The 27,719-nt window shown below is 33.7% G+C and overlaps 1 protein-coding gene across 1 annotated transcript; it reads right to left on the reverse strand.

Moving 5' to 3' along the window:
• Window positions 1-230: 230 nt before the first annotated feature.
• Window positions 231-25,912, reverse strand: LOC106141940 (protein yellow). Its single transcript, XM_060946888.1, has 8 exons — window positions 25,774-25,912; window positions 15,735-16,008; window positions 10,630-10,827; window positions 5,867-6,011; window positions 4,452-4,638; window positions 3,484-3,678; window positions 2,608-2,740; window positions 231-2,081 (listed from the first exon to the last, which is right to left on the reverse strand). The coding sequence occupies exons 2-8, from the start codon at window positions 16,002-16,004 to the stop codon at window positions 1,980-1,982; spliced, it is 1,230 nt and encodes a 409-aa protein (XP_060802871.1). The 5' UTR covers window positions 16,005-16,008; window positions 25,774-25,912; the 3' UTR covers window positions 231-1,979.
• Between the last annotated feature and the right edge of the window lie 1,807 nt (window positions 25,913-27,719).

Below are 27,719 nucleotides of genomic sequence, written 5' to 3' on the forward strand. Positions count from 1 at the left end.
TACCTAAGCGCAGACTCAAAATAGGACAATATAGGAATTGCCGTAATATGAACTAATACTTATATACTCCTTCCTAAAGTAAAAGTTTGCTGTAGATTAAAAGCACATACCTTTTGCAACTATGATGATTAAAAAAGGACAGTCAAATTAATATATGTAAGTGGTAGATAAGTTCTGAAAAAGTAAAATAATACAACCAGTTTATTTATATTTTATTAAAAATATATCATTTACAAAAGCAGCCATACTTCACAATATTTTAATTTCTTATATGATATCATTTTTGTAATATTCATTACATTTCATCAAGTACCTACTTAATTGTTATAAGGACACATTTAAACAATCATTTAAATGTGTTCTTATAACAGGTAAACATTGTTAAGGTTATACATACAAGGCATAATATAATTTCCTCTAACATGGTAAAAAGTACTTAAAACGATACAGCAAATAATATTTTGAATTTTGTAACTTAGGTTTTCGTAACGATCACTTTCATCATCTACAAGTACTGTTTAAAGCGGAATGATGTAAGGATAGTGAGTTAAATACATTTTATCCCTTTTCTTGTTGGATGGTCGATTGACTGTGTAGGGTTGAGAAATAAAAAATATAAAGCTGTAACTACAGTAAGTATATAAAATTGTTTTTTTCCAAAATATTAAATTAATTAGGTAGAATATTTACAGATTATAAAGTAAGTACCTCTAAACGTATTTACAACCGATACTATATACTTTTTAAGTAAAATTAGACCGTTTTCATAATTGGTCCGGAATATTCGGATAAACAAGAAAGTTATTTGCAAACATTGAAATTTATATGTTTAGGTTAAGCTTACAGTTTAATTAAATATTATGAAAAATACCTAACTAAAAAAGAGCTGCGTTTCCCACACAACCGATTTGGCCTGACCTACACACGAGGCAAAACTCGCGCTCTAAGGTACACAACAGTTATTTTAGTCACAATCAATTGTGTGATTTCCCTTCATAAGCACGTACTTAGAATCTTATGTTTGACAATCTTTGGCCCACATTCTTTTACATAAATATAGCTTAAAAAATTGGAATTAAATATCTCGTTCTTAAATCGACCTTAAGAAAATACCTGTTTGTAGTTATTTTCCTTTGACAAAAAATTTGAAAGCATCTGTGGGCATAGTTTCATTCGTCTATTCAAAATAAAACAATTTTTGTTTCTCATGGACTGTGATTTCACGGGTCACTCGCGCTTTTTGTACGGACAAATATTTATCACCGCGGGACTGAGCTTCCGCTGCGTATGATTCGTCATTACAGATCACAGAACACTAATCACTGCATGGGTCTGCGCGATCATGCTTGTTCTGTGATTGGTAGTAGTCAACCGCAGCAGAACTTACTTCCGATATCATTCTCTTGCTTTAATTAAATTGGGTATGATTAACCCGATGAAACAAATATAACAAAGTAGAAATATTTCGTGCTTTGTATCAAATCGCCAAGAAAATTAAATAAGCAGTTCTATAAAATATATATAAATGAAAGAAATAAAACTAAAGTGATATTGATAGGAGGTATCTTTTTACCAAGATTTACTACTAACATTAAAAAAATTCTTACGCTTTTACAGTAACTTCCACTAAGATCTTGGGTCAACCAAACAATCAATTTATCAGTTGTATGCTAGATTCTGGTTAAAAAATGTTCAGTGCGTCAATACAAAGAGCGATAACATTCATGTTATAACATGGCACCTAACATGACAATTAATAAGGAAATGAAATGTATTAAGTAAGGAAGAATGTACAGAAATCATTTAATCAAAAACAAATTAGTAGGGTAACCAACTTCTTTAATTATTTTTTAAATAATACCTATTTGATCGGAGTACAAAAACGGGCATACCCTGAAGTCAAGTTACCATATACAGGTATCATTTTGAAAGGAATAAGAAATTTTCTTAACTTGTTCTAGCGTGTTGTATGGCGTGGCTCAATGGAGAGTGGAGTTGGTCCTTCGTGCGGCGCGCCGTAGCACGTGGGGCTGAAGCGCTGCGAACCCACTCTCTGGTATGCGTAGTACCCGCACGTTAATCTGGAAAAAATACATACACTCACTAAATAGATACTTTCATCAAACCAAAGTCTTTACTTACCAAACTTTTGCGTGATTATCAGACAATGCACAGCCGAAACTACTGAACTCGGCCACGGGAAACAGAAATTGGAACCAAGTTAGAGTTTCGAGACGTGGAAAAACTAAGAAAAGTTTCTGCAATCCGGGAAAGGGAAAGGGAGAATCAGGTATTTGCGATTTAGGCAAGCCGCGATATCTGAAAGACGGTTAGATGCAATCATCGTCCTGGCACTGGCGTTTGATTGATGTTTCATGGGATAAAAAGGTAATAAAGTGGAAATTTACTTGTAGTATTTCACATGGCAATGTTGTTATTTAGTAAATTTGCTATTTGGAATTGGAGAAATTAAATACGGCGAATAGAGGTTTTCCTCGTTGTTCTCGAGAGAGTCTCGTTGTCAGTGTCCTCTTTTACTAAATTATATTATATAAATGTTATTTCGAGTTCATAGCATGAATTTATTACGACAAAATAACAACTTACTTCATGTTTGGACACGGATCTGCGGAAGAACTTGTGGAACCGCGTGGAGAGCGCCCACACGGCGCCGTTGTCGCGCTCGGCCCACCGGACCTCCGCGCAAAACTGCAGCTTCTCGGCGTCCATGGCTAACAACCTGAAATCAATATAGTTTTCACTTGAGACTAGGCAATAAAGGTAGATAAGTGTGTATTTATTTTCAGTCTCTTCAAGATTAATCGGCTCTGCCTACCCCGTAAGGCAAAAAGACGACGTATGTATGTATGTAAGTATGTTATTATATTAAGCAAAAACGGCTTTAGATGGAACAAATGATTTGGCGTGAAACGATAGCATTTTTAAGCATCTAAAATGTGGGTACCTATATAGAATCAAAACTAAGTAGATATACATGGTAAAAAAACAAATCTGCGAGAGCGAGCGAGATATTTACAAACATTTTTTTAAGCAAAAACTAGCTTAAAGTTCACTTGATTTTATTCTTTCTTTATTTCAGATCGAGATGCAATGGACACAGATATTTGATTGAAAATCACCAATGGTATTGAATAACATTGGCAGCCTTGACCGGATGTTGAAACTTTTTATTTCATTATTATCAAACCCAGTTTCTGAATGAACTTTACATTTATCATTCTGTTTAGATTGAAATACATTAATCCGTTACATAACTTCACATTTCTCATAAAAAATTTCAAGAAGTCATTTGCATACACGAGGAAGCCTCCTTATGCCACCACCTCCTTTAAATAGATAGGTGATTATTATATATCCCTTCTTTCTCGGAGGGGGTAGGCAGCAAGATTGCTTCATAATTCAATATTTTCATGCAAACATGTCAAAAGGCCTTTCCACCTGACTATAAAATGATTATCTCACTTGTGTGTATTGGCTAGTGGGTTCCATGCGGCAATGGCTGTCTCAGTGATTGGGCTGAAGATGATGGTGTCGTCACGGGGATCCACAGCTATGCCCAGGCCCTGAGACGACTTGCGGCCCACCAGGTTTACGGGTAAGTCAGCGCCCTCTGCTGGTGGACCTGACGCTAGCACGGCCGTTGATACACTGAAAAGTCTGAAGATAAAACGAATGTTACATGTGAGTTTCAATAAAGTATTGGGTTTCACAAAGCATATTAATAGGTATTATTTGTATCGGGTTCTAATCTTCATCCCTGTCCCAACTCAGGGCAGTAGGTAGTTCCCCATGCATGTTCCTTGACTTACCTCAATTTAGATTTGGGTGAGTCGACTTATTACATGAAACGACTCCCGTCTGTCTGACTTCCTTAAGCCTATTATAAGGTGAACGTAAACCTCTTTGAATCAAGATTGTTGCATTACGCCCTATACAATCCATGGAAAAAATGGTCCTATTCTATACCTAGTGCCGACACAATTTTATATTTATTTATTTATTTATTTATGTACACAAAATTATATACAGAAGCATTTATTACAGTAATTCTAGTACAAAGGTGCTACTTATTTCAAAAGAAATCTCTTCCAGTAGACCCATGAGAGGAGAGATTAATTTTGGAGCGGTATGGCGTGTGCATAAATAACGTTTAACATATTTAACTAAACATACATGCTAATACTTACATAATTAAACATGGAACAATTAAATAAATGACAGTACTAAACTACATAAACATACCAATATATATATATATATAATATAATATAAGTCTATTTGGAGAGATAATAGTCTTTAACTCGTCGTTTGAATGAAGTAAGAGTTTGGGAATCGCGAATATCATGCGGTAAGGAATTCCACAGTCGTACAGCATGAGCAGAGAAGGAAAAAGAGTAGAAGGAAGGAAGGAAGAGTAGAGTTATATTTACCTGTCGGTAGCTAACGGTTGGTAGTAAAGAAGTCCTTGCGTTGGAGAATGTGCCAAACCCACGATGCCATCCATGAGAGTAAACCTCTCACCTCCGATGTCATATTCCCCAAGGTCAGGGTCTGGGTACATGGAGGCATGGGTCACACGCCACGCGTTGTCGCGAAGACCATCGTACACGATGATGCCTGCAATAGGAGATAAAACATAATTCGTATGGAAACGAGATGCGGATTCCCACGGCAATATGTAATGTGACCTACTATTCAGTCCTACTCATGTTGCTACGAGTACCTTCGATGATGTTCAATAGTTTTGTAATGCCGATAAATGTTACAAAATAAAGAACTACACTGGCCCTATCATATGTGCCAAGAAAGTTAATATTTAAAATACACGACTATTTTCTAATGAATCTAAAAAAAATATATTACATTATAACCTACTTTACGACATTAAGTATGAGATGATTACGTTGTCCAAAAACTAGTTGCCAACATTTGGTCATTCAACATGGTTCATGATACGCACATTTTTCATGCAAACTCGTCCAACGTTATAATAGTTTATATTCGTTACGCAAAAACACAATTTCTTCAAATAGGCTGCATATCAATTTGATTAGTATTTAGTTGGCAGCAAATTGCGTAACTTTACGAAGAAACCTTTGTTTTATGCATGGTTTGCAGTGTTGGTCGACTTGAGATCACGAGCATGGCTAAATATGAGTAAAGGTAAGGTTTTGTGAAAATAATTGTTTTTGTTTAAGGATGAAAGTATTTGCGAACATTCCCACAGGTGCAAACCTCTGGATTGCTATCTCAGGCGTCGCGATTTAAATTGTCTTTGAGACTCCATATTACATGCGCCAAGATGTATATTTAAAAAATTAGAAAAGTAATTTAGACTGACTTGTCAACAGGTAAGATAAGATCTATCTACTTGACATGCTAACACAAAACATTGAATAGGCTGGCACGTTATAATAAGCATGAGAACTGTATGTATCTTGTTTCTCATTAAGGCAGTGTTGCATAACTGTTCTTTAATAGAAATGTATCTACGTACTCATAACAGTCAGAGACAAAAGTCAATCATTTAAATTTATAAGCATTAAAAGGTTCAAATATCAATAAATCATCAACCAATATGTTACTAACGTTTACCTAACTGAAACTAGATACTTGACGATGGGAACTTAAATCAGGCGTAGAACACCTACAGATGATTCGCCCACATTTCTACTAGAACATTAGTATTTGAAAATGCGTAAACAAGACTATTTATAACACTACACAGACGGTGCATAAATCACAATTATAAATAAAAACAAATAAGATTTGGTACTTATCTCTTTTTAAGATTGATAAACTCTGCGAAAGTCTTGAAATGTAAGAAAAATTTTGAATTATCTACCTGGAGCCACAGTGTCACTGATGTAGGCGAAGATGTTGTCGCAGGTAGCGTGACGATTAGTGGGGGATCTGGTATCGTCCAGCACAATGTTGGTAAGCAACGAGGCCGGACGGAGAAGCTCCCGAGGGAAGTAGACGCTTCTCACCTGGAACACGAATTCATACAAAGATTTGTAATAAAAATCATAAAGTAATTTGGCTTGTTTACGGTAAAACACTTAAGCGTGCCCTTAGAATAGGACCACTACATCCTTTTCCCATGGATATCGTAAAAAGTAACTGAGAGAATAGGCACATTCATCAAGTGCAGTTTCTTACATGATGATAGAGGTATACCTAAGGCTTCTCTACAAAGGTTACGGTGGTTAGATGGGAGTCGCTGCATGTATAAACCTGACTTACAGAATAATAGTCAAAGGGCGCACTCTGGGCCCCTCTCTAGATAGGCGAAGATGTAATAAAGACAAGGACAGGACGCCGGGACAAAGAACTGCGTGTAGAGTGTGAAACAAGTTTTGTCTTTTAGGTTTGCATATTGCTTAAGTATATATTTAAGAATATGATAAATGATAATTAATGAAAATGTTAAAGAAGTGAGTATGATTTTTATTTGGAAAACTAAAGAAGTTAGGAAAAGACGATTATGAGCCAAATAATAAATGAATAATAACTTAATAATAAATAATAATTAATAATAAATGTTAAATTCACGTTACATACACACGTGTACACACTCACGTACATACATCACGTCTTTACCCCTTACGGCAGTCACCATTCTCGTGGGCTATAAATCATACCTAATCATTTATTTGTTGAATATAGATCTTAAGACTTAAGTATTGTGTTATAATCGTGTTATTATGTTATACAAACAATGTATTCGGTAAGTATTTTAATGCAATACATAAATATAATCTGTAATAATATGAGCAAATATACCTACTGTTGTCGCGTAGTTTTAGCCAGGGAGGTTTGACAGAGATGAAAATATGTATATGAACTCCTTATATAATACATCGTACATTGTTTAATGCCAATTAGATCGTCAGAACTGCACTCAAGAAAGAAAATCGTACTACTCGTTACAACAGAAAAACATTTCTATTTTTGTGTGTAACGAATCATCTCAAAGACGGATTTTAACGAAATTTAGCACACAAATAGACTATACATTCAAGAGTATCATAAGTAAGCTTCTTTTATTCTCTCGAAGCCGACGTATTTGACATATTGATAACTTCATAGCTCTAAGCTCAATGTCATAGAGCAAAGGCACGCCTCTTCGAGTGATTTATATAGATGTAAACTTTAACCAGGCCACCCACAATAACGGTATGGACTTGGACAATTGCGGCAGCCATGGCCGGGCCACACCCTTTCACAAACAACGGCCTCGGCAGTCAACTGTTAATAGGCAGTTTGATTAGCTTTACAAAGATATCTATTATAATCTTCTTATCAGAGCAGCGATTCTAAATGACAGTTTAGATCTAAAAAACGCCTGGTAGTAAGAAGTGTAAAGAAGACTCAAGGATAATAGAAGCTGGTTCTAAATTTAACTATTTATTTTGATACCATTACCAAACTTAGTTATTATTATTTTTTTAAATATCCAAAAGTACTCATCAGTCCAGATGTACATATTAAAACAATTTTATTTCTGCCTTGATATTGATGATTCCTCAGCTAAATAAGTAATACTTATCACTTAATTTAATTAGTTGTAATGATTTTATTTATAGGGACTTTTGGTGCCTGATCTATCAATTACTTTACCTTTAAACATTTTATTTAGAACACCTTTTTAACAGCAATTTCGTATAGTCGTAAAATTTAATCAAAAACAAAAATTTAGAACAAGAACCTGAAGATAAAATTAATTAAACCAGTTTAAAGCACGACTTAGCTGTCCAAGGCGAGCTTACTTAGACGTTTCATAACTTCGCAAACCTTTATTGTTTGTAGATAAGACCATGTCCTATCTTGAAGAACATTTCGTAACTTCGAGCAGCCTTCCTGTTGTGTAAGTGTCTGATGTTAGTTATTGTAAGTCGGGTTGCCTTTACACTAACTTAGTACTATATTAACACACAAACTTTACACATTGCATTACTGTTTCCCCTTAAAAGTCGAAATAGTATGTTCATAAATTTTTGCGAAGAAAAAAACTAATGCACATAAAACAGTGTATTCTTTTACAGTACACACACAAGTACACAGCACAATTTGTGCAAACATTTTATAGACTGGATTATTTATATATGTATCTGGTACCTCCCTTCTGTTATACTTACCATACCATACCCATCCACCTAAACAACTAAAATAAAATATCCAATATAAATTATATGTATTTGCAAGATATTGACAATTTACATGTCGTTTCATTATGTTGGTAATTTATGATTATGAGTCATTTACCCCATACCTCCAGGTAATAAACGCTGGGCTGTTATTAAGTATAATGATTGTTGACTTGTAAGTGTTTGTTCAATTGTGTACTCATTAACCTATTAAGTTGAGGTGAATGTGGAATATTGAATTATTAGACGACCATAAAAATATTAGCAACCTTAAACACATACATACACATGGTCACGTCTATATCCCTTGCGGGGTAGACAGAGCCAACAGTCTTGAAAAGACTGAAGGGCCACATTCAGCTATTTGGCTTAATGATAGAATTGAGATTCAAATAGTGACAGGTTGCTAGCCCATCGCCTAAAAAACAATCCCAAGTTTGTAAGCCTATCCCTTAGGCGCCTTTCACGACATCCACGGGAAAGAGATGGAGTGGTCCTATTCTTTTTTGTATTGGTGCCGGGAACCACACGGCAAAACAACACATGATGTTGTTAAAATAAGAATTAGGTACAGTTATTATTTTTTATCGTCAATTATTAGTATAAAACTCTTTCATTACTGAGGGCCTGAGTGACTGGCAAAAAAGTACAGCCGAAAATACTGAGGGGAAAAAGTTGAAATTTGGATATAATGGTTTCTCAGTAGGGGAGCACAAGGAGAAGATTATTTTTTTCCCGGGAAAATTAAACATTTCTTTATGAAAAACGGTAATCAATAGGATTTTTCATTTTAGCGGCGGAGCCGCGGGCGTCTTATAGGGTTTATAAGATAATAGAGTATATCCAAAATTGTTGTTATATTTTTTATGTCGAACTCTTTATTATTATCACTAAGGGCGGATCTCATTAATGAAGCATTGTTTATGTTCAGTTACGGAAACTTAATGAATTAGCGACCGTGAACGAGTCAAGACCGTTTTTTGGTCTTGAGTTGCGGTGAGAGAAATACTTTATGATGGTTTATTTCGAAATAACACGTGGGATGTAAGTGTACCTACTTACACCGGTTGCATGATATATTCATGCATCCGGTGGATATCATCAGTATGGTACGGTATGGTACCTACATGGTACCATATAAATTTGGCCCGTGTGTAGAACCAATATGTAGAACAAGAAAACTTTTTATTAACTTCATCAGGACTAATCATCTTCTAGCTTTTAGCCTCTAAGCCGTTATAAATTTTTAAATTAATTATTTATTAATTTTTTACATAGCATTTTACTTTTAACATTATGCAAGCACAAATATTTCCCAATATTCGCAACGTCCCGTGTGGTTCCCGTCACCAATAGAAAAAGGAATAGGACCACTCCATCCCTTTTTCATGGATGTCGTAAAAGGCGATTAAAGGATAGGCTTATAAACTTGGGATTATTCTTTTAAGCGACGGGCTAGCAAACTGTCACTATATCAAGCTCAATTCTGTCACTAAGCCAAACAGCTGAAAGTGAGTGATCGTTATCAGTATTTTCAAGACTGTTGTCTCTGTTTACTCCACAAAGGATATAGACATGATTTTATGTTTGTATGTATGTTCGCCGCTTTCCGTTGTGGTTTTCTAAATAAGTACAGACAATTAATAACGGATGTTAATCTAAAGTATCAATAAATGAATTATCTGGAACCCAAACTGCCTAGTTTTTCCTATAAAGCATAACAAACTTATTACCAACTGTTTTATTGTTAAGTTGTATAGCTTCATAAATACAATAAATCCTTTTTATTTTCATACCTATAAAACATATCAAAAGATTAGTCTTGAATAATAGAGTAGTTTCTAATTCGCAACAGATAAGTATTGGAAATCAATATTATATCCTAACCGAAATATTTTACAACAAAGGTTAGGTAGGTACTAATTTTATTCTAAGCGGATCCCATAGAAATTATTATTATTTTTTCTTCTTTCTCCTGACGTAAAGTCCTGGTTATATCCTCTCTGCAGAAAACTTGTAGGTACGCCCATAAACCGTGATCCTGAATTGGGTAAGTCAGGTTTTATACGACACGACTTCAGTCTAACCACCGTAATCTTTCCAGGGGAACCTCATCTATATAGGATTAGATTGGATTGGAAAAAATAATACCTAGAAGAATACATGCTAATCCAATCAGCAATACCGCTATGATATAACAGAGAATTATTAAAAGATAATTTCGTGGTAATGTGAAAAATAGAATGACTTGGGATTCTTTTTTAGGCGATGGGCTAGCAACCTGTCACTATTTGAATCTCAATTCTATCATTAAGCCAAATAGCTGTGCGTGGCCTATCAGTCTTTTCAAGACTGTTGGCTCTGTCTACTCCACAAGGGATATAGACGACGACTATATATATGTATGTAGAATGACGGACTCAACAGAAGCCTCTCTTTCAGTCTATGCGGCACTCACCAATCTGTCTGTTGCCATATCGAAGATGAGGATTTTCGGCGGGCAGACCCGGCGGAAGTCGTCGATGCTGGTGATGACGCCGGCGTCCAGCACCCATAGTCGGTTGCAGCGGTCGGCTCGTATGCGGTACACCGACACAAGGCCGGTGCAGTTGATGTCTCCGCGGCCGGCGGTGTGCCAGGACCAGTCGGGGTATGCCTGATAACAAATTTTTTGAAGTCGTTATTTTTTTTTTAACAACTTTAGTTCACAGCCATAGTGAACAACCAGTGTTCGCCATGTCTTTTCGCAAATCCTGTGATTATAAAAAAAAAATTAAAAGAAGTAAAGTTTATTTTACTTTGCTTTCTTTTAACCATAAAAATGGATTTACATGCAGGTGCTTAGGACGGGTGCTAAGGGTTTTCTATTTACCTACCACGGACAAAACTGTAGCGGGCCCCTAGTTGAATTTTTTTTTATTTTGATTATGTTGTTATGTTGCGTTAATCAAATTCAAAAAATTCAAATTCAAATTCAAAATTTTTATTCATTATTATAGGATACTACATATCGCTTAATAATTGTAAAAACGTTTGGTTTCACAACATTGGTTGACGTCAAATAAATAACTTGAAACTAAGTTTACTGCCGCCTCCAAGGCGTCAGTGCAGAAGAAGCGGTAACATACTGCAATCATATTCTTTAGTTCTCATGAATAATAAAAATAGGGTTAACATGTTGTGCCGTGTGATTCCTCACTCCAATGGAAAAAAGAATAGGACTTCTCCATACCTTTTCCATGGATGGATAATATTCAAAAGTTTATTATGGGATAAGCTTTTAAATTTGGGATTCTTCGTTTATAGGCGATGGGCTAGCAACCTGTCACTATTTGGATCTCAACTCCATCTTTACGCCAAACAGCTAACGTGGCCCATCAGTCTATTTTAAGACTGTTGGCTCTGTCTACCTAGCAAAGTATATAGACGTAATTATATGTATGTATGTCAGGTTAGATTAGAAATATATTTTAGTACGACAACTCCATAAGTAGGTTAATATTGAATTCACTTCCAAACCTTCGATTATAGCTGTATTAATACACTATAATCGAAGATAAATCGAATTCTGTACTAATAAATAAATGCGTAAGTGACAGTAAAATATATCTAGTATCAAACTGACTTAATTTTAAAAGTAGCAAAATTGTCACTTATATATTAAGAATACTTATTCTTTTAATTTATATTTAATAATTCAAGCAGTGTGGTATTTCTTACAAAAACTTGTTTCAGTATTTAAGGAGAGCTCAATAAAATTGACCATATCTACATTTTAGATTCTTACATGTCCATGTTCGTCGGAAGTACAGGTATAATGCCACATTTGGTAATTCATGTCATGTCACTGTTTCTAGTTACCGTCGTTTGTAAGTGCATATATACATACATACATATAATTACGTCCATATTTCTTACTGGGTAGAGAGAGTTAGTGCAGCGGGCAATTTTAGATACGAGTATTCTATGAAGACTGTCATCCTTCTTTTAACTTCTGGTGTAAATCCTGGAGAGGAGACCGAAATGTGCCTTTTGAAACTGGAAACGCCTTCTGGAACTGTAATTGTCCCATTTTAATTCTAACTTATTTATTTCCGCTTATTAAAACGGATAAAGTACCTCTTATAATATTTGGCAAAGAATTCTTAGAAAGCAAAATAAAATATCCTAGCCTTCATTTTAAATAAACAAATAAGTTGTATGTATGTTAATATTTTTAAGTACGACATTATTTTTATAGTGTAACGATTGATAATCATTAAATATTCAATGAATAGCATGCATTTCCAATCGAGCATACAAATAACTTTTAGGACAAAGAATAAAGAGTATTTTTATAACACTCCAAAGGTCAAAAGAGACACTTAAATTGAATGAATTTGTAAAATCACACAATAATATTTTATTAACCGTGTATTTTCTGACTGTCTAGTAGTCTAAATATGATCCCTTCATCCCCTCCATCATGTGAAAGACCTAAAGCCAAAAAAATGATCTCTTTATTTGGAACCTTTTTGATATATTGAGCATTAACCTTAATTTAAAAACCTAGACCACCTACAATTTACTACATACTATTTTAGACAAATAATATGTTCACATTTGCTAAATACCTATTATATAGTAACAAGCGCTAAAAGAGCAAAAAATTAACATGACGGCGATTGTCGCAGGGCGAATTCTGATTGAGTCCGCCTATCAAGGCCAGCATACAGATTGTTCAAATTGCTTGTCTGCCTGCCCTTCACGCTTTCGCGTGTCTGTGCCGCCTTCATGTCGTAGACATGTTATTCAGCAAATATATTAAACCTACATGACAGTAATTTTATTTGTCTGTGATTATGATAACGATATACAACGTAGATCAGATACCTATTTAAAGAAATTAATCTTTCATTAATCCATACTTAAAGAAATATAACTACTTTTTACCAAGATGTTCGTAAGCAATTCCACAAGCAAGCGCTTGTCATAAATAAATATAGAAGGGAAACTAACTTCGCGCCAACTACTTCCTAGTCAACAAAGCGCGGAATTCTAAAAGCTTAGCTATTAAATTAGATAATACGTACCCAAGAACTGGTATTCTAAAGCACAAAATGCACTTTCAAAGTGCATACTTGTAGAAACTTGAAAGTGGACTGCCGTCACCTTGCATGCAATTTTCAATGAAAAACGAAGACTATTCCAAATACAAAAAGTATAAGTAAAAGTAAAAAATATTTATTCAATGAACAATTATATTAAAGAGTAAAAGTATAAAAGTACATAGAGGGTAGTGTTCCCGAAAGGAGGTACCCCCTCAGCATAATGCTAGCTGTAAACAACATGCTCCACAGCCAGCGCTGATCATGTCGCTGATGTTGACATCACATACACTCGTACAAAATAGCGACAAAGTAGAGACATCCCTTTTACTTCTACGTAGGCATTGATCTTCTTTGTTAAATTAAGGTTTGAAAATGTGTCAAATACTGTACAATTTTTTTGGTCATTTTGATGAAGTCGCAGGGAATCAGGGATTTCTTCCAGTCAACCAGGTAACTCAAAAAAAGTTTGTGTTTGTATCAACATTCATACATTCTGTGCTTGATCTCCTTCAAAGCCAATTCAGGACCAACTTTCCCTAGCACTTGGCATTAGTGCAATTGCAATTCTTGCATTTTTCTTATTAACTAATCGTTGTAACTTGCCCTTAGTCATCTGATGGTGATGTTTGTTTTTATTTTTTAGACTCCCGACGGTAACAGAGGTGTGTTATAAGTTTGACGTGTATGTGTCTGTCTGTTTATTTTTGGTATCATAGCTCACGAACGGATAAAACTATCTGAATTTTAATTTTGTCCATTGTATAATAGTTTTTTTTTTATTATTATTAGAGGTGATAAAACATGTCAAAATCGGTTGAGCTGTTCAAAAGTTGTGGGAGTTGAAAGAGGTGAAGTAAGACCGAATGTCAGCGAATATACTCGAGTGAAAGCGCACTGATAGAGAATATTGATGATTTAATCGAGGGTGTTTTAGCTTAACCCCTGATGCAAAAAAGAGATGTGTTATAAGTGCCTGTGTGCGTCTGTTTGTGTGTGTGAGTTCACTGAAAGAAAATATATATATCAAGAATGTCCAAAATTCGACTACAAAATTTTCGTCTGGACAGGACTTGTAAATACTTTAATCAATACATTATTCAAGTATTTTTTTAGTTTATATACAGTTTTTTCATACATGTTCACCTAACATATCTGTTAATAATGATTATTCTTCAGAAACAATTTTAACATTTTTTGTGTGATTATGTCAGTGCAACGTAATCATAGTAAATTAGCTGGACATTAAATCAAATGGCTAGTTATATAGCAGTTATCTTGTCGGATCTAATTAATTACTTGTAGATCTCACTGTTACTCAATTCACACGTAAATTCTCATATTTTGTATCGAAGTAAAACAACAATGTATACGATAAACTAGGTCAGATACTGCGTGTGAATGATACAATCTTATTCTAGTACTTCTATTAGACATGAAGGTTTGTCCTCTTGTGAATTAATATTTACTCAATTTTAACTTTATATAAAAGATCGCCATAATTTTCTCGAATTTTCCCGATTCTTAGTTTCTGACTTAAAAGCTGACGGTTTGCTAAAGACACTATCAATATATTTAGAGACACTGACTGTATGTTGACCAAAAACGATGACCCGTATACCTAGCTTATTTAGGATTTGATCAACTTTTGTGGAATTTTGTTTACAGTAAAATAGCCAGGTTTTTATCTCTACGCTTTAATAAATATAAGTTTATATACCTATGCATGAGTAGAACTTTGAAGTAAATCGCAATAATTCGAGGACGTCGCTTGGCAAATCACGACTGTCTTAAATACCAGGACTGATCGATTTCTCGCCACTTTTAAATGGTATAACTTAAGAAGTTATTTATATAAGTTTATTTTACGATTGGTTAAGTACAAGAATGGGCATAATATTTTTATGGGAATATATGTTTTTGAGCGTTGATAACTCCATTTTTTGATCGTGTCTACTGCTTAATGATTATTCTGTAACATGTAATTGTATTAAATCAATTCGACATAATTAAATAATAACAGAACAATATATATATATCAATTAACAATTTTGCATAATAATATAACATTAACTTCCTGATATAAACTTCATATGAATAAAAAGGTAGGTATACTCAATATTGAATGAATGACATTGAATTATTACAGTCAGACAGTCGAATGTTAGATCGAATTTAAAGATTTAAATTAATCAGAGCAATTTAATTGACGTTGATACCAAGTGCAAATATAAAACTGGTTTATGCAACCCACCTATTTAACTTGTTACGAGGTTTATAATCATCTAAACTTTCTCGCGAGGCTTTATTCCTGTGGGAATTTCCACAACTAAAATAGCCCATGTTACTACTGAAGATCTAGTCGGTTAGACTGTGTTTTTAAAATAACTTATAACATACAAAAACAAATCTATCCTCTTTGACAATATAAGTGTGAATGAAATAACAAAAACAAATATCGTATGGATTAATTTACCTGAAGAACAGGACTGACGCCCGGTGGCAAGCTACGAGGCACCCAGGCCATCGTGGCCGGAACTCCTGCCCTCAGACGCGGGATTCCCAGATAAATCTTATCCCAGCCAATCTCTAGACCAGTGGGAACAGTATTTTCTGGCTGAAACTTCTCCAGCAGCACCGGGTCGGGGGGGAAGTCGAACTGAAGCAGGTTCCATTGGTTGACCACTTCGAGTGTGGCGCTGGCGGCAGCTAGCCACGCGCAGAGGAACACAGCATGCTTCCCCATTATCCTGTAATTAAAGGAAATGTAAAAGATTTTCTATAGGAAAGAAGTGAGTTGTCATCAATCATTAAGTGGCGCATCAAAAAATGCAAATTGTAAATTTACTGTATAAGTAAAAATTATGTCAGTTCAGCTTAATTGATACGAGTAGAATTAACTTTTACAGAAACCAGCAACAGCTTTAGTCAACTCATAAAATTATCATATACAACATTTTAATTTATTTTAAGATGTGAAATCGAATCATATTGCTTAATTTTGGCAGTCGTAGGTATAATACCTAGATATACAAATAGTCGTAACGCATCAATGAATGGTCATTGAAAGTGTAATGCAGTTTGCGTGAGTGCGTTAATTAGTTTACTGCTGTATGTATAATGTTTGCGTAAGCGTATACAAAAAATACACGCAGCAGATGAGCCGACTGCTGACATAACAATACTAAAACAAAACTTCGCCATCAATGCGATGCCACGCGACCAACTTTTACTCTCAGTTCAAGGACGCTTCCGACACTAAGAAAAACTCATGCCAATGATCTGTTTACTCGTATCTTAAAATAAACACATTCATGCGGAAATTATTGCGTTAAAGTTAATTTGTTTTTTAATCACCCTTTTTCTGGCACTTTATTTGCCTAGAACTTTTTTTAGTAATCAGTAAATTTATTTTGTATCAATAGATATTCACATAAAAAGCTAGCTATTGTTTATTTTAAGATGAATTGGCTTTAATTTTTACGAATTGAAGTAATTTAAGAAAATCTTACTATTTTACGTAACTAGCAACTGGTTGCTTATGGTATAACCATACTTGTAAAGTGACTAATAAACCCATCGCAAGATTAATTATAGTTTGTCGTAAGATCTTCCCATAAACACGAACGAATATGATATTTAACCTTTTATGGTATCTCGTACATGAATATTTATATAAACTGGCTACATACTTCAAAAGGTTCATAATATTATAAGAAAAGAGTAGTACATCTGCAGAAGAAAAAGAAAAGGTTATCTAAAAACTCCGATTCTATTTTTTTGGAAGAAGTTAATTTTCGCCAAATAAATAGCAACTTGCACAAAAAGTGCGAAAGTAAAAAAAAATAGTGCCGTGTGGTTCCCGGCACCAATACAAAATACAAAAGGACCACTCCATCTCTTTCCCATGGATGTCGTAAAAGGCGACTAAGGGATAGGCTTACAAACTTGGGATTCTTTTTTAGGCGATGGGCTAGCAAGCTGTCACTATTTGAATCTCAATTCTATCATTAAGCCAAATAGCTGAACCTGGCCATTCAGTTTTTTCAAGACTGTTTGCTCTGTTCTGTCTACCCCGCAGGGAATATAGACGTGACCATATGTATGTACATATGTATGCTAGTCTTTGTGCCACATACACTTTACTTAACTGAATCAAGCATCAATAAAGTTACTTGGCTGGAATATATTTTATACTAAAACTCGCCACTTGCCCCGGCTTCGCACGCATTCATCAGAAAACCTTCTTCCCAACAGTTTAAACAGGAATAAAATCCGTCTACGACTTTGAGATTAGCGCACACATGTAGGCAGAGAAAATATGGGGATTTGACTTCATAATATGTTTGATTAAAAAAATACAATGGAAGAAGTTGCGATGCCCACAGATTGTTTCTCTGGCGAAACTATTTGGTATAATTTACTTCGAGGCTACATAAAATGTTCATAAATAGATTTTTTTTTAATTAATGCTTATTTTAATGTTTTTATATATTTTAAACAATCTATTACAAAATCCATTAACCACAGTATGATGTTAATGGGTCATGTCAGAAAAAAAGAGAGTTGGGAACTTTTTTCAATTTAGGCAAAATTTTCGTCACCAGCAATCACGTTGCTTCATAGTTATTATTATCAGTGTCAAATATTTTTCTATTCTCAACTTTTATTAATTATCTTAAAAAAGACACTATTAAAGATTTTTGAGTAAAGATTTATATTTATGCAATGAATAAACTCAAAAACTACTGGACTGGTCAAAACGAAATTTGGCCCAGATATGGAATAGACCTTGGAAAGAGGGCTAGGATACTTTTAGCGTTTTACTTTTAGTAGCTTAAGCTACTTATTAATAAAAAAATAGTTACAGCCTCTCACATTAGCTGATTAAAATGCTGAACTTAACTTCCTTCGTTTTGAAATGGTCATGCCGTTCATATCACTTCACAACAATACTCATGCTCATATTATTTCAAACAGGCCAATTTACATGTAACCGTCAGTCAAACTGTCGTCGACGCTACATTATTCTATATTTCTTAAGCTTTTGTTGCTAGAAAAATCACTCTATCCAGCCTGCTTTTTTTTAGTAAACTTGTAATCTTTAAACGTTATTTACAAATCTTAATATACTTGTATATAAAAGAGGATACTACATAGTTGACTGACGTATGAATCCAACCCACAACTCCAATCCAAACTACACTGGGTGTAGTAATTTAAAATTTGGCATGTAGGTTCTTTAGGTATATATAGCATAGGGGTTCACTAAGAGAGGATTTTCCGAACTCGCGGGAACAGAAATTAATGGGGGCTGAGTCGTAGTACATTCGTACATATAATATAATAACTGAAAGACTTTTGTGATTTGTGTTTACAACGATAAATAGCCTTCACTTTGTCTTCCTGATAAATATGTTTATAAAATAAAGGTAAAAAGAGAAATTTTCGCGTAATCAATATGCATGTAGTTATCCTCCAGATGCAATACTACGTACGACTTGTCATAGTATATTTTAATAATTATTATAATATTTATTATTTATGTTTGAAAAGTAAATAATCAATATTATTATTTCAAAAATAACTATGCTGGCTTTATGTATTTCTTTTTCTTTGCGAGACCTTGCTTCATGACATTTTGCAAATTCTTGTAAACAGGAAGTGGGTAGGTAGGTATTTTAAACAATTTGAATTGTTTATATCTGATGACTCCGCAATACTGTAGTAGCTTAAAGATAACCTAAAGTAGAATAATAGATCTCTTTTAATTTTCTTTTATTTATTTCTCTTAAATACGATTGAAAGTGTGAATGATGTTATGATTATCTTTAAAATCATTCATACTTATTATTCTTTTTTATGTACCTGATAAATTTATTTCGGCATAACAAAGTTTTCCTGTGTACATCGATCATTCTGCCAGAAAAACAACCGCATCCAACTGCTAATATGGAACAAAACCACAGCACGTAAAGTTATCTAGCTGCGTATGTTCTATCGAATGCCTATTGCAATGCAAGGCCACTTTGCATTCACCATTGCTTAGGAAGTTTTCATTGTCTCGTGGTAATAACTGGTTTAAATATAAAATAAACAAGCTTTTCCCTGAAGCTTCTTTTGGGAATATTTTTCCTTGTATTCCTATTATCGGTAAAATTTCATCAATTATAAACCTCAGGCCCAAACTATATATATACAATCTAAAATATTAATGTAGGATCGCTTATTGATCGAATATACTACTAACAATATAATAATTAAATTACTTGAGTAGGATAATATATATATATCCTATATATATATTATCCTACTCAAGTAATTGGATAATATAGAACTTAAGTGGATAATATATATATATCCTATATATATATTATCCACTTAAGTCTTGTATAGTTATAACACAAAATAATTCACAATATAATAAAACTTTCTTTTTAAATGTTTTTTAACTTGTCAAAATGTTAACTTTGTTCAATGTATAATTTACAAAATAACAGACGTATTTCGATTAAAAACATGGTAGAAGGAATCATTGACCGCATTTTTTTTCGTAACAAAATGTTCGATATAGATAGCAATTAAACAAGGTTTTATTGTTCCACTATCTGTGTAATTACTAACACTAAATACCACTTAAAGGTTTTTATCAGTAACGCACGTTTAAGGTAATACTAGGTTAAATTGTGTTCTTAGTACCTAGATAAACTCTTGAAACTTAGATACTAATTGATAGGTTGATAAAACTTTGTTGTACGGAAGATATAAAAACATTAAAGTAAGAAAAAGTTTCTTATAAGGCTTATCTGGAGAGGACAATACACTCAAAGGCGCTGACCATGATACTGGATTGGCTAAGCCAGGCTTAACACGATGCAACTCCCGTTTGACCTTCGCAAAGTTTGCAGGTGAACTAACCCATATTCGATCATGCTGGTAAAAGCTGCACTTAATTAATGTTCCTATTCCGCTAGTTGCCTTTGACAACATCCAGGGGAAATGAGTCCGAGGGATCGAATTCTAAAGTTCTGGGAACTACGTGAACTAGTAATTTGTCAATTTTTCGAGAGAAAAATATTTGTTTTCATATCCTCCAGTACATTGGAAGGAACAACATGCTGAATCTGGTATTCCAATATAAACTCCGTCTGAACGGTAAGTTTTCATAAAGAAATGATAATCGGTAAAGTCATATCGTAGTAATTAGATAACGGAGATGTCAAGTCACAATTATTACGTCCGCAATGAGGCGTGGCTGCTTATCATATTATGTCATAGAACCAGATTTTCACCGTGATCTATTTAATGTACGATGTAAACACAAATTCAAGAAGGTCAAGTGAAACTTGAAGTATTTATATAATCACAGATTTTGCTCGCGGCCACATGTATATAGATTTCCCCCCCCCCCTCCCCCCTTTTACTAAATCTAATTTGCTCAGCGACTTTGCCACATTTAAATATTTTTTTGCCAGCAAAAACAAAAATGTAATTATAAATAATGAATAAAAAATAAACAATTGTTTAAGTTATCTTCTTCTTAAAAGATCTTAAAACTGAAGACTGAAAAAGAATGTCGGTAAGCAGACCCCAGGCCACGAAACATTGTGGCGGAGGGTGCAACTGGGAATACGCAAAGATGAGAGACAGATATCTTAATAACAGTAGTACAAGTATTTTGTAAGATTCTTGTACTACTCACTGAAGTTATTTTTACCTTATACTTTATGTGTACCTTATATGAATTAAAAAATTATAGGATATATATAACTAAAGCACTTTAAATTATTTGATTTCAGTAATTATGTAAGTTAAAATATAGTTTTAAAAAGCATTTATAGTTAAAACATAGCTTCGTCTTTCATCTCATATAAAAGACTTCAACGAGTTCATAGAAAATACGTGCATGATTTTAAATGTTCAATGATGTAACTACATCACATTATCATGAGAAAGTTGCCTTGTTCCCATCCTAAAACGGTGAAGTTACATATTTTTTAGAGCAAACATTCAACCAGATTTATATAAACGTTCCTTTACGCAAGGATAACTGCTCATGACGTGTAGATATGCGATCACATTTTTTGCAGTTTTATATATACTTAGTAACCATATTCGGAAATACGAGACATTATCTACAATAACAGAATTTAGTTTGTTTTTAATGACTATTCTCATACTCGGAAGTTATTTTCATGTTAGTAACAGGGAACACATTCTTCTTCTTCGTCGTTACCTTTTCCCAATCTTAACGTGGATCGGCATAGTATGTGAGTTTTTTCCAATTTGTTTTGTCAGTTCTTCACACACTTTATGTCGTCCCCTATATCTTAAACCTTTCACTTTCATATTCAGGGCCCTCTTAGTACCTAATATGATTTCCGTTTCTTCTCATTTTGTATCTTCCCAACTTTTTACCATTCAACTTTTTATTTAGTTAATTCTACTTATATACTCGTACATACTTCATCTTAGTCGTTATCATAGAATGTGAGTTACGTATTTTATCTATCCATTCTTATCACTCTACACATGTGACTTAACATTCGCATATCACTTGCATGCAGTTTCCTTTCATCTGTCGCTTTCGTTGCCCTACAGAGATCACATTATTACCGTCATATAATGGGACCGCTCCATCTCTTTCCTGTAGATGTCATAAAAGGCGACTAAGGCGACTTTCACAAAGTGCAAAAAACTGAGTAAGATTTCCCGATTAACAGATTTGGAATTTGCTTCATGTAATTATCTGACTTACCCATTTCTGGACCCAACCTGATGGGTTCCACCACAAAGAGGACGCAACCCGGGATAAGCACCAGGAGGATAATAAACACATAAACAAAAAGTGACCGCAGGGACCCTCTTAATAGCCATGTTACCCACAGAACCAAATAAAATCATCCAAAGCTGGTTTTGCTCATTGCGTTTTACAATAGGTATACGAATTCAAACCCAGTACCGACGCTCTATTTTAAATATTTTTTTATAATTACCAGTAGCTAACTATAGGTAATTTTTTGTTGTTTCGTCGAACAAATGACCAGATCGCAGTATAAGCGGACCAAATCGATGTGAATAAATTATTTGAGTGTTTATCGGACGGCTATCTGTTTTGAATTTTATGTTTCATTAATTGTTAATGCTTTGTCACTTTTTTACGTCATCCACAGGGACAACATGACCACTCTGGACGTGAATAAAATAAAAAATATACTATATATAAACTCTTTAACGTGACTTGAATATATTTAGACGACATATTACATTTGTCAGCAAAGTACAATGAGAACAAAGCATTGTTCTAAGGTAGCTGAACGATCAATCATAATTTTAATGCTATATTTACATAATTTGTCCTAATTGAACATGCCACTATTTGTGTTAACATGCCGTTTAGGAGTGTTATTTTATTAATGATGTCAATTTGTTATGCGAAAATGTAGTAACGAAAACTTGATAAAGTAGCGCGTATGTCAGGTTCAAACAAATTAGTTTGACCATTCATTCAGAAATTTTATGAAAAAGATAACAGTTGAATTGTGACAATCGTTTAGTGAGTTTTTTTTTTTGTTTTCTTAACAACAAGTTGTTATCTACAAATTTTTATAGTTATAACCACATAAATTGAAAAAAAAAATAACCAGATGACTGCTACATGTAGGTACATTTAATTAATTTAAGAAAGAAGAGTTGATACTTTTTTATATTGCATCAGTATTTTTTATGAACAGTATGCTTAATTTCAATATGAAAATAAATAAATCTTAAGAGTAAGAGCAAAGTCTTTGAATCACGTTGACCACGTTGTACGCAATACGCAATCTTTTAACACTTTCACTCAGTAACATTGTGTGCGAATTTTTTAAATTGCAAATTATGCTTTTTTCTTTATTTTGCAAAATGAAAATTTGCTTTTTGTAGTCAGTCAGTTTTTAATTAAAAGCACTGACATAGATACCAAATTCACATCTTTTATTTATTACTTTATCCTGTCTTTGTTTATTTAATTAGAGAGGCAGAGAAGAGGTATACCCATTCATACTTTAACCACTGAATCGATCTCTATAAAATTTTAGCATTAATAAAGTATGGAGTACTAAAATGAACAAAGCTTTTGAAAATATGTCAAACTCGCATCGATTTTTAAAATATCTCGGTTCGAATTACTTATACTTCTTGCGTTCATCTTAGATGCAACAGAAGCTATTTATCATATTTCGGTCATAAATTTACAATAAACATTTAGGTCTATAAATATCATAAATACGCCATATATATCTTTCTATCATCTTCCTGTGCTTGTTGGGGATTCATTATGCTGCGTGTTAGTAAACACGTAATGCAGAATTATCGGACAATGAACTATTGTTTAGGAAAGGTAGGTATTACTCAATTACATCAACATTATCTTAGTACCTATATTACATACCAACAATGAGCATCTTTATCCTCAAGGATATGTTACTGTATAGTGAAGCACATGTTTGAAATTGCGAAGCCTTTGTTTTGGATAATATTCCTTTTTCAAAAAGTTCTTCGTTGTTCATACAATAAGTGCAGTAATAAAAAAAACTTGCAAAGTTATCATAAAATTAAGTTAATTATTAATTGGTTTATAGGTGGTATCTGAGACCATCATAAATCAAATGGTAAGAACCTACTTACTCCAATTAAGAGTATTAAATTTGAAATCATCACGTAAAGCTCTATAAATCCTTCATTAAAAATTTATTTGACGTTAATATGATGAATAGTAAGTTGGTTTTAAAGGAAGCAAGGAATCATTACATTAAAAACGTTTATCCACGCAAGGGTAACAACCAATTTTTTTTAAAACGGTTAACAAATTGCTCAATAACGTAATGTTCATTTATGCGTGTCATGGGTTAATCGCGATAATTACTCGTTCCGTTCCGGGAAAATTGATCGATGATATTACCTATTATATGACCATTAGTAGTTCAAACAAGCTGTTAACGTTACGTTATATGTTCTTTTACATGTCAAATTTCAGCTAAACACATTCAGTATTGGAAGCTCACAAACAATAAATAAGTTTCATTTATTGTAATTGCCAGACATGTTTCTGAAGGGAAATTTCTTGATAAGAACGAAAAGTCGAACTAATAATAGCCTATTAAGTAGATTGTAAGATTGAACACGCGATGTTTATTATATGCAAGACCTTAAAAATAAAGATTGCTTCTCTTTGATTAAATGACCTTCCTCAAAGATGGCACTGCCATCGAAGGTAATTTCATTCATAGTGATTACCATCAAGTGGTACTTATTTTTTAAACTTAAAGCAGCAGCTTGGTATGTCAATAGGTACTTAGTGATCAATTTATCAATAACCGAAGCTTAAACAACGAGGGAAAACACGATGAAGAGGCAAACCCATTCATCAATTTGTGACCATGATCCAAGGCAGTTAAGTTACCCTGTTAAGAAGGTACAGAAATCACACTGTAGCTGCTTCATTTTGCTCAAGTGCAGTTCAACTCTCGTTCTGCCCGTCTTTATAATAAAATTAATAGTATAATATATATATACAACAAACCTTACTACGAGTGCAAAACAATGTTAATAATGTGGTTAAACAATCAAACATATGAAGAATTGGAGACATTTATCAGTTAAGACTTTAAATTGTATTAGTATTAGATATTGTGATATAAATTGTTATAAACCTAAACCTTAGTCATGCATGTTCTAAATCACTTTAGGTAACATTTATGTGTCTTATCGATAAGAAGAGCGGAGTCATCTGGCACAAGCATTCAGTGATAAATGAATTGCATTCCGTATGTGTCCGTCTGCTTATTATATTCGATAACTTCCTTTAAACGACATAACGAATGTATTTCTTTACCGCATTGTTACAGACGAAGAAGATAATCTAAGGTTTGAAAAGTCTTAAATATTATTTTTATAAAAGTACAAACTATTTTTAATAAATAAGTGTCAAAATATCACATTTAAAAAAATTAAGTTTGCTTTTTAAATATAAAATATAATATAAGGTCAGCTTTTAAAGTTTGCAACACAATATTTAGTTAGGCCACTTCACTTTCTGATACCGTTGTGTATCGATAAGAATTACCGCCGTCATTTTGCAAAATACGTGACACCTTATCTATACCGAACTATAATATTTGCAAATATAGATATCCTTTTTTGGGATTTCGTAGGTAAAATACATAGCCCTGAACAGTACGGATGTATCCATAAATAATTACATATAATTTTTTTATCATAATTAGAAATTATTATACTCAATGTGTTTTCATATTGCACTCACATGTTTTAGTTGCTCTTATAGTACGTGTACTTATAGTAAATTTTCGCAAAAGAAATTTACATATTTTAAGTACAACATTTTCGAAAACGGGAAGTAAAATATTTTTGGTCGCATTACAGTTAATTTTAGAATGCTGTAAATATTTTCAGGTAATATATTTACAAAAATCTTTAATTAACCTTTTTATCTCAAAAATCAAAATCGTAACTACCTCAATGATATGTGTAAGTACTTCTGTGTTCGACACCGGTGCTATTCGATATCGAGCACGTGACAAACCGCGGGCGAGATCGCGAGGCAACGCAAGCGAGCTGCGTGCTGACGGGTGACTGCTGGCTGCAGCCGCGACCATCGCGACCGCCGAATTTCCTCGCCCCCCTTCGCAGCAAAAGTAAAAGTGGCCGATCCTGAAGGCGTGGTTCGACATACCTCGACATTGCTTACTTTAAACAAAACTATTATCGTACTAACAACGAGCGTGATTGCTGAACGTGATACGCACAACACGATTTTTTAGGCCGGAAATGTCAAGGTCGCGTTTTATTAGCCCAGCGTGAAAAAAACTGCAGTTCTCTTGTCAAATTATTTTAAAATATTGCATTCTTTTAGTTAGATTTTTTAACCCTTATAAAGTTTTGCTGGACGTTGGAAATGACAGACATAAATCGGAACTCACCAACTTGCAATCTTACTTCCAAAATTAATTCAAAATTTTTCACACGACCGGAGGAAAACATCAAAACAAAAATCAGAAATCGATATCCTTGTCGTGGAGTTTATTTATACCTTCTTATGCAGGTATAGGATGTGGAACATTTGGCACACGACAGGAGGTAAACTATTATAGGTAATAGTAAAACGCCAATGCTCCTTGAAAATTACTCTTTATGAGTGACGTTTAATTATCAAGCAAAGCGTAACTGGACCTTCAATATTTTTATCATTAACCAGAGCATATCAGGGCCAAGGACATCATTTTGCTCTTTATATGGAATATAAAATAAAATTCTTCATTTCGATGAATTTCATTTGGTGTGTATTTTGGAATCTGGAACAGCTGATGCAGGTCCATTTCAGACCATTCATCCGAATTATGGAAAAGACGTCTTAACAAAAGTTGTACAACCTGATGAGCATTTTCCTTTGGCGAAAAAAAAATGGAAGCTGGATCATGTAATATGGAAGCCAAAGGGACCAGCTACTCTGTAATGTGACGTCTTAGAAAAAGTTGTTCTACCTGATGATATATCGGTCTTTAGTTTTTGAGTTTAATCGTCACAAACAAAAATAATCAAAATAAAATCTTTTTTCTCCATATACGAGATATAAGAACGGATTATTAAATATTTGCTGTCAACTATATGTGCCCTGGGGTTCCGCTGCCGTGAGAATTTCAGGATATAAAGTATAGTTTCTTAATTCAAGTTATACCCTATGTAATACCAAATTGACATAATATTTTTTTCGGTGAATTTGATTCAATTTAATAACTTTAACCCTCGTATTTCCAATAGCACGCAAACAGAGTTGCAGGTAACAGCGAGTAAAATAAATAAGTGTGCTTAAATTTAATTGAAGTAGAACCAAGTTTATTGTTGTAATAAAAATTAAACGTAGGAGTTATGAGCAGTTGAACCTATAACGTCCTTCCTAAAACGTTTTAAAATTCCTATCGCTACTTCTTTCGACCTCCACGCAAAATTGAACAGTTAAATTAGTCTTCTAGGTTGCAATACAGTGATTAGTTGATTGAATAACACTGGAAGTACTTCAGTGTATACTTCGCAAATACAAGATCGTTATTACAGAATTATCACTATTTATAGTTGTCTTATGTTAAATACGATAATTAATACGGAAAAACATAGCGTGGAATTAAATACCCTCTTAAGGTAACTGACGTTATTACAATCGACAACATACACCCAACCCTTTAACCTCAATAAATTTGAAAATAAATCTCACGATATATTCTCTATATAGCATTCACGACAGTACTCAGGAGTATTACATGAACATGTAATACCTGCATATTATGTTATGTAAGTTATCCTTCTGCGCTCTATTTATTTTCCGGTGTAGTGAAATAAATACCTACCGCCGCCGTTCGCGTGCTAAATAGCGCAATCGCATCCAGTTCCCAGGCGCACACAATCG

Source organism: Amyelois transitella, chromosome 12 (assembly GCF_032362555.1).
Source record: "Amyelois transitella isolate CPQ chromosome 12, ilAmyTran1.1, whole genome shotgun sequence".
Taxonomy (NCBI): Eukaryota; Metazoa; Arthropoda; class Insecta; order Lepidoptera; family Pyralidae; genus Amyelois; species Amyelois transitella.

Coding starts and splice junctions, on each gene's coding strand:
- LOC106141940 (XM_060946888.1), bottom strand. CDS start 16,004: ATGGGGAAGCATGCTGTGTTCCTCTGCGCGTGGCTAGCTGCCGCCAGC. Junction 3,679..4,451: donor CAACCGTTAGCTACCGACAG/GTAAATATAACT, acceptor TTTTATCTTCAG/ACTTTTCAGTGTATCAACGG. Junction 2,082..2,607: donor GATCCGTGTCCAAACATGAA/GTAAGTTGTTAT, acceptor TATTTTTTCCAG/ATTAACGTGCGGGTACTACG.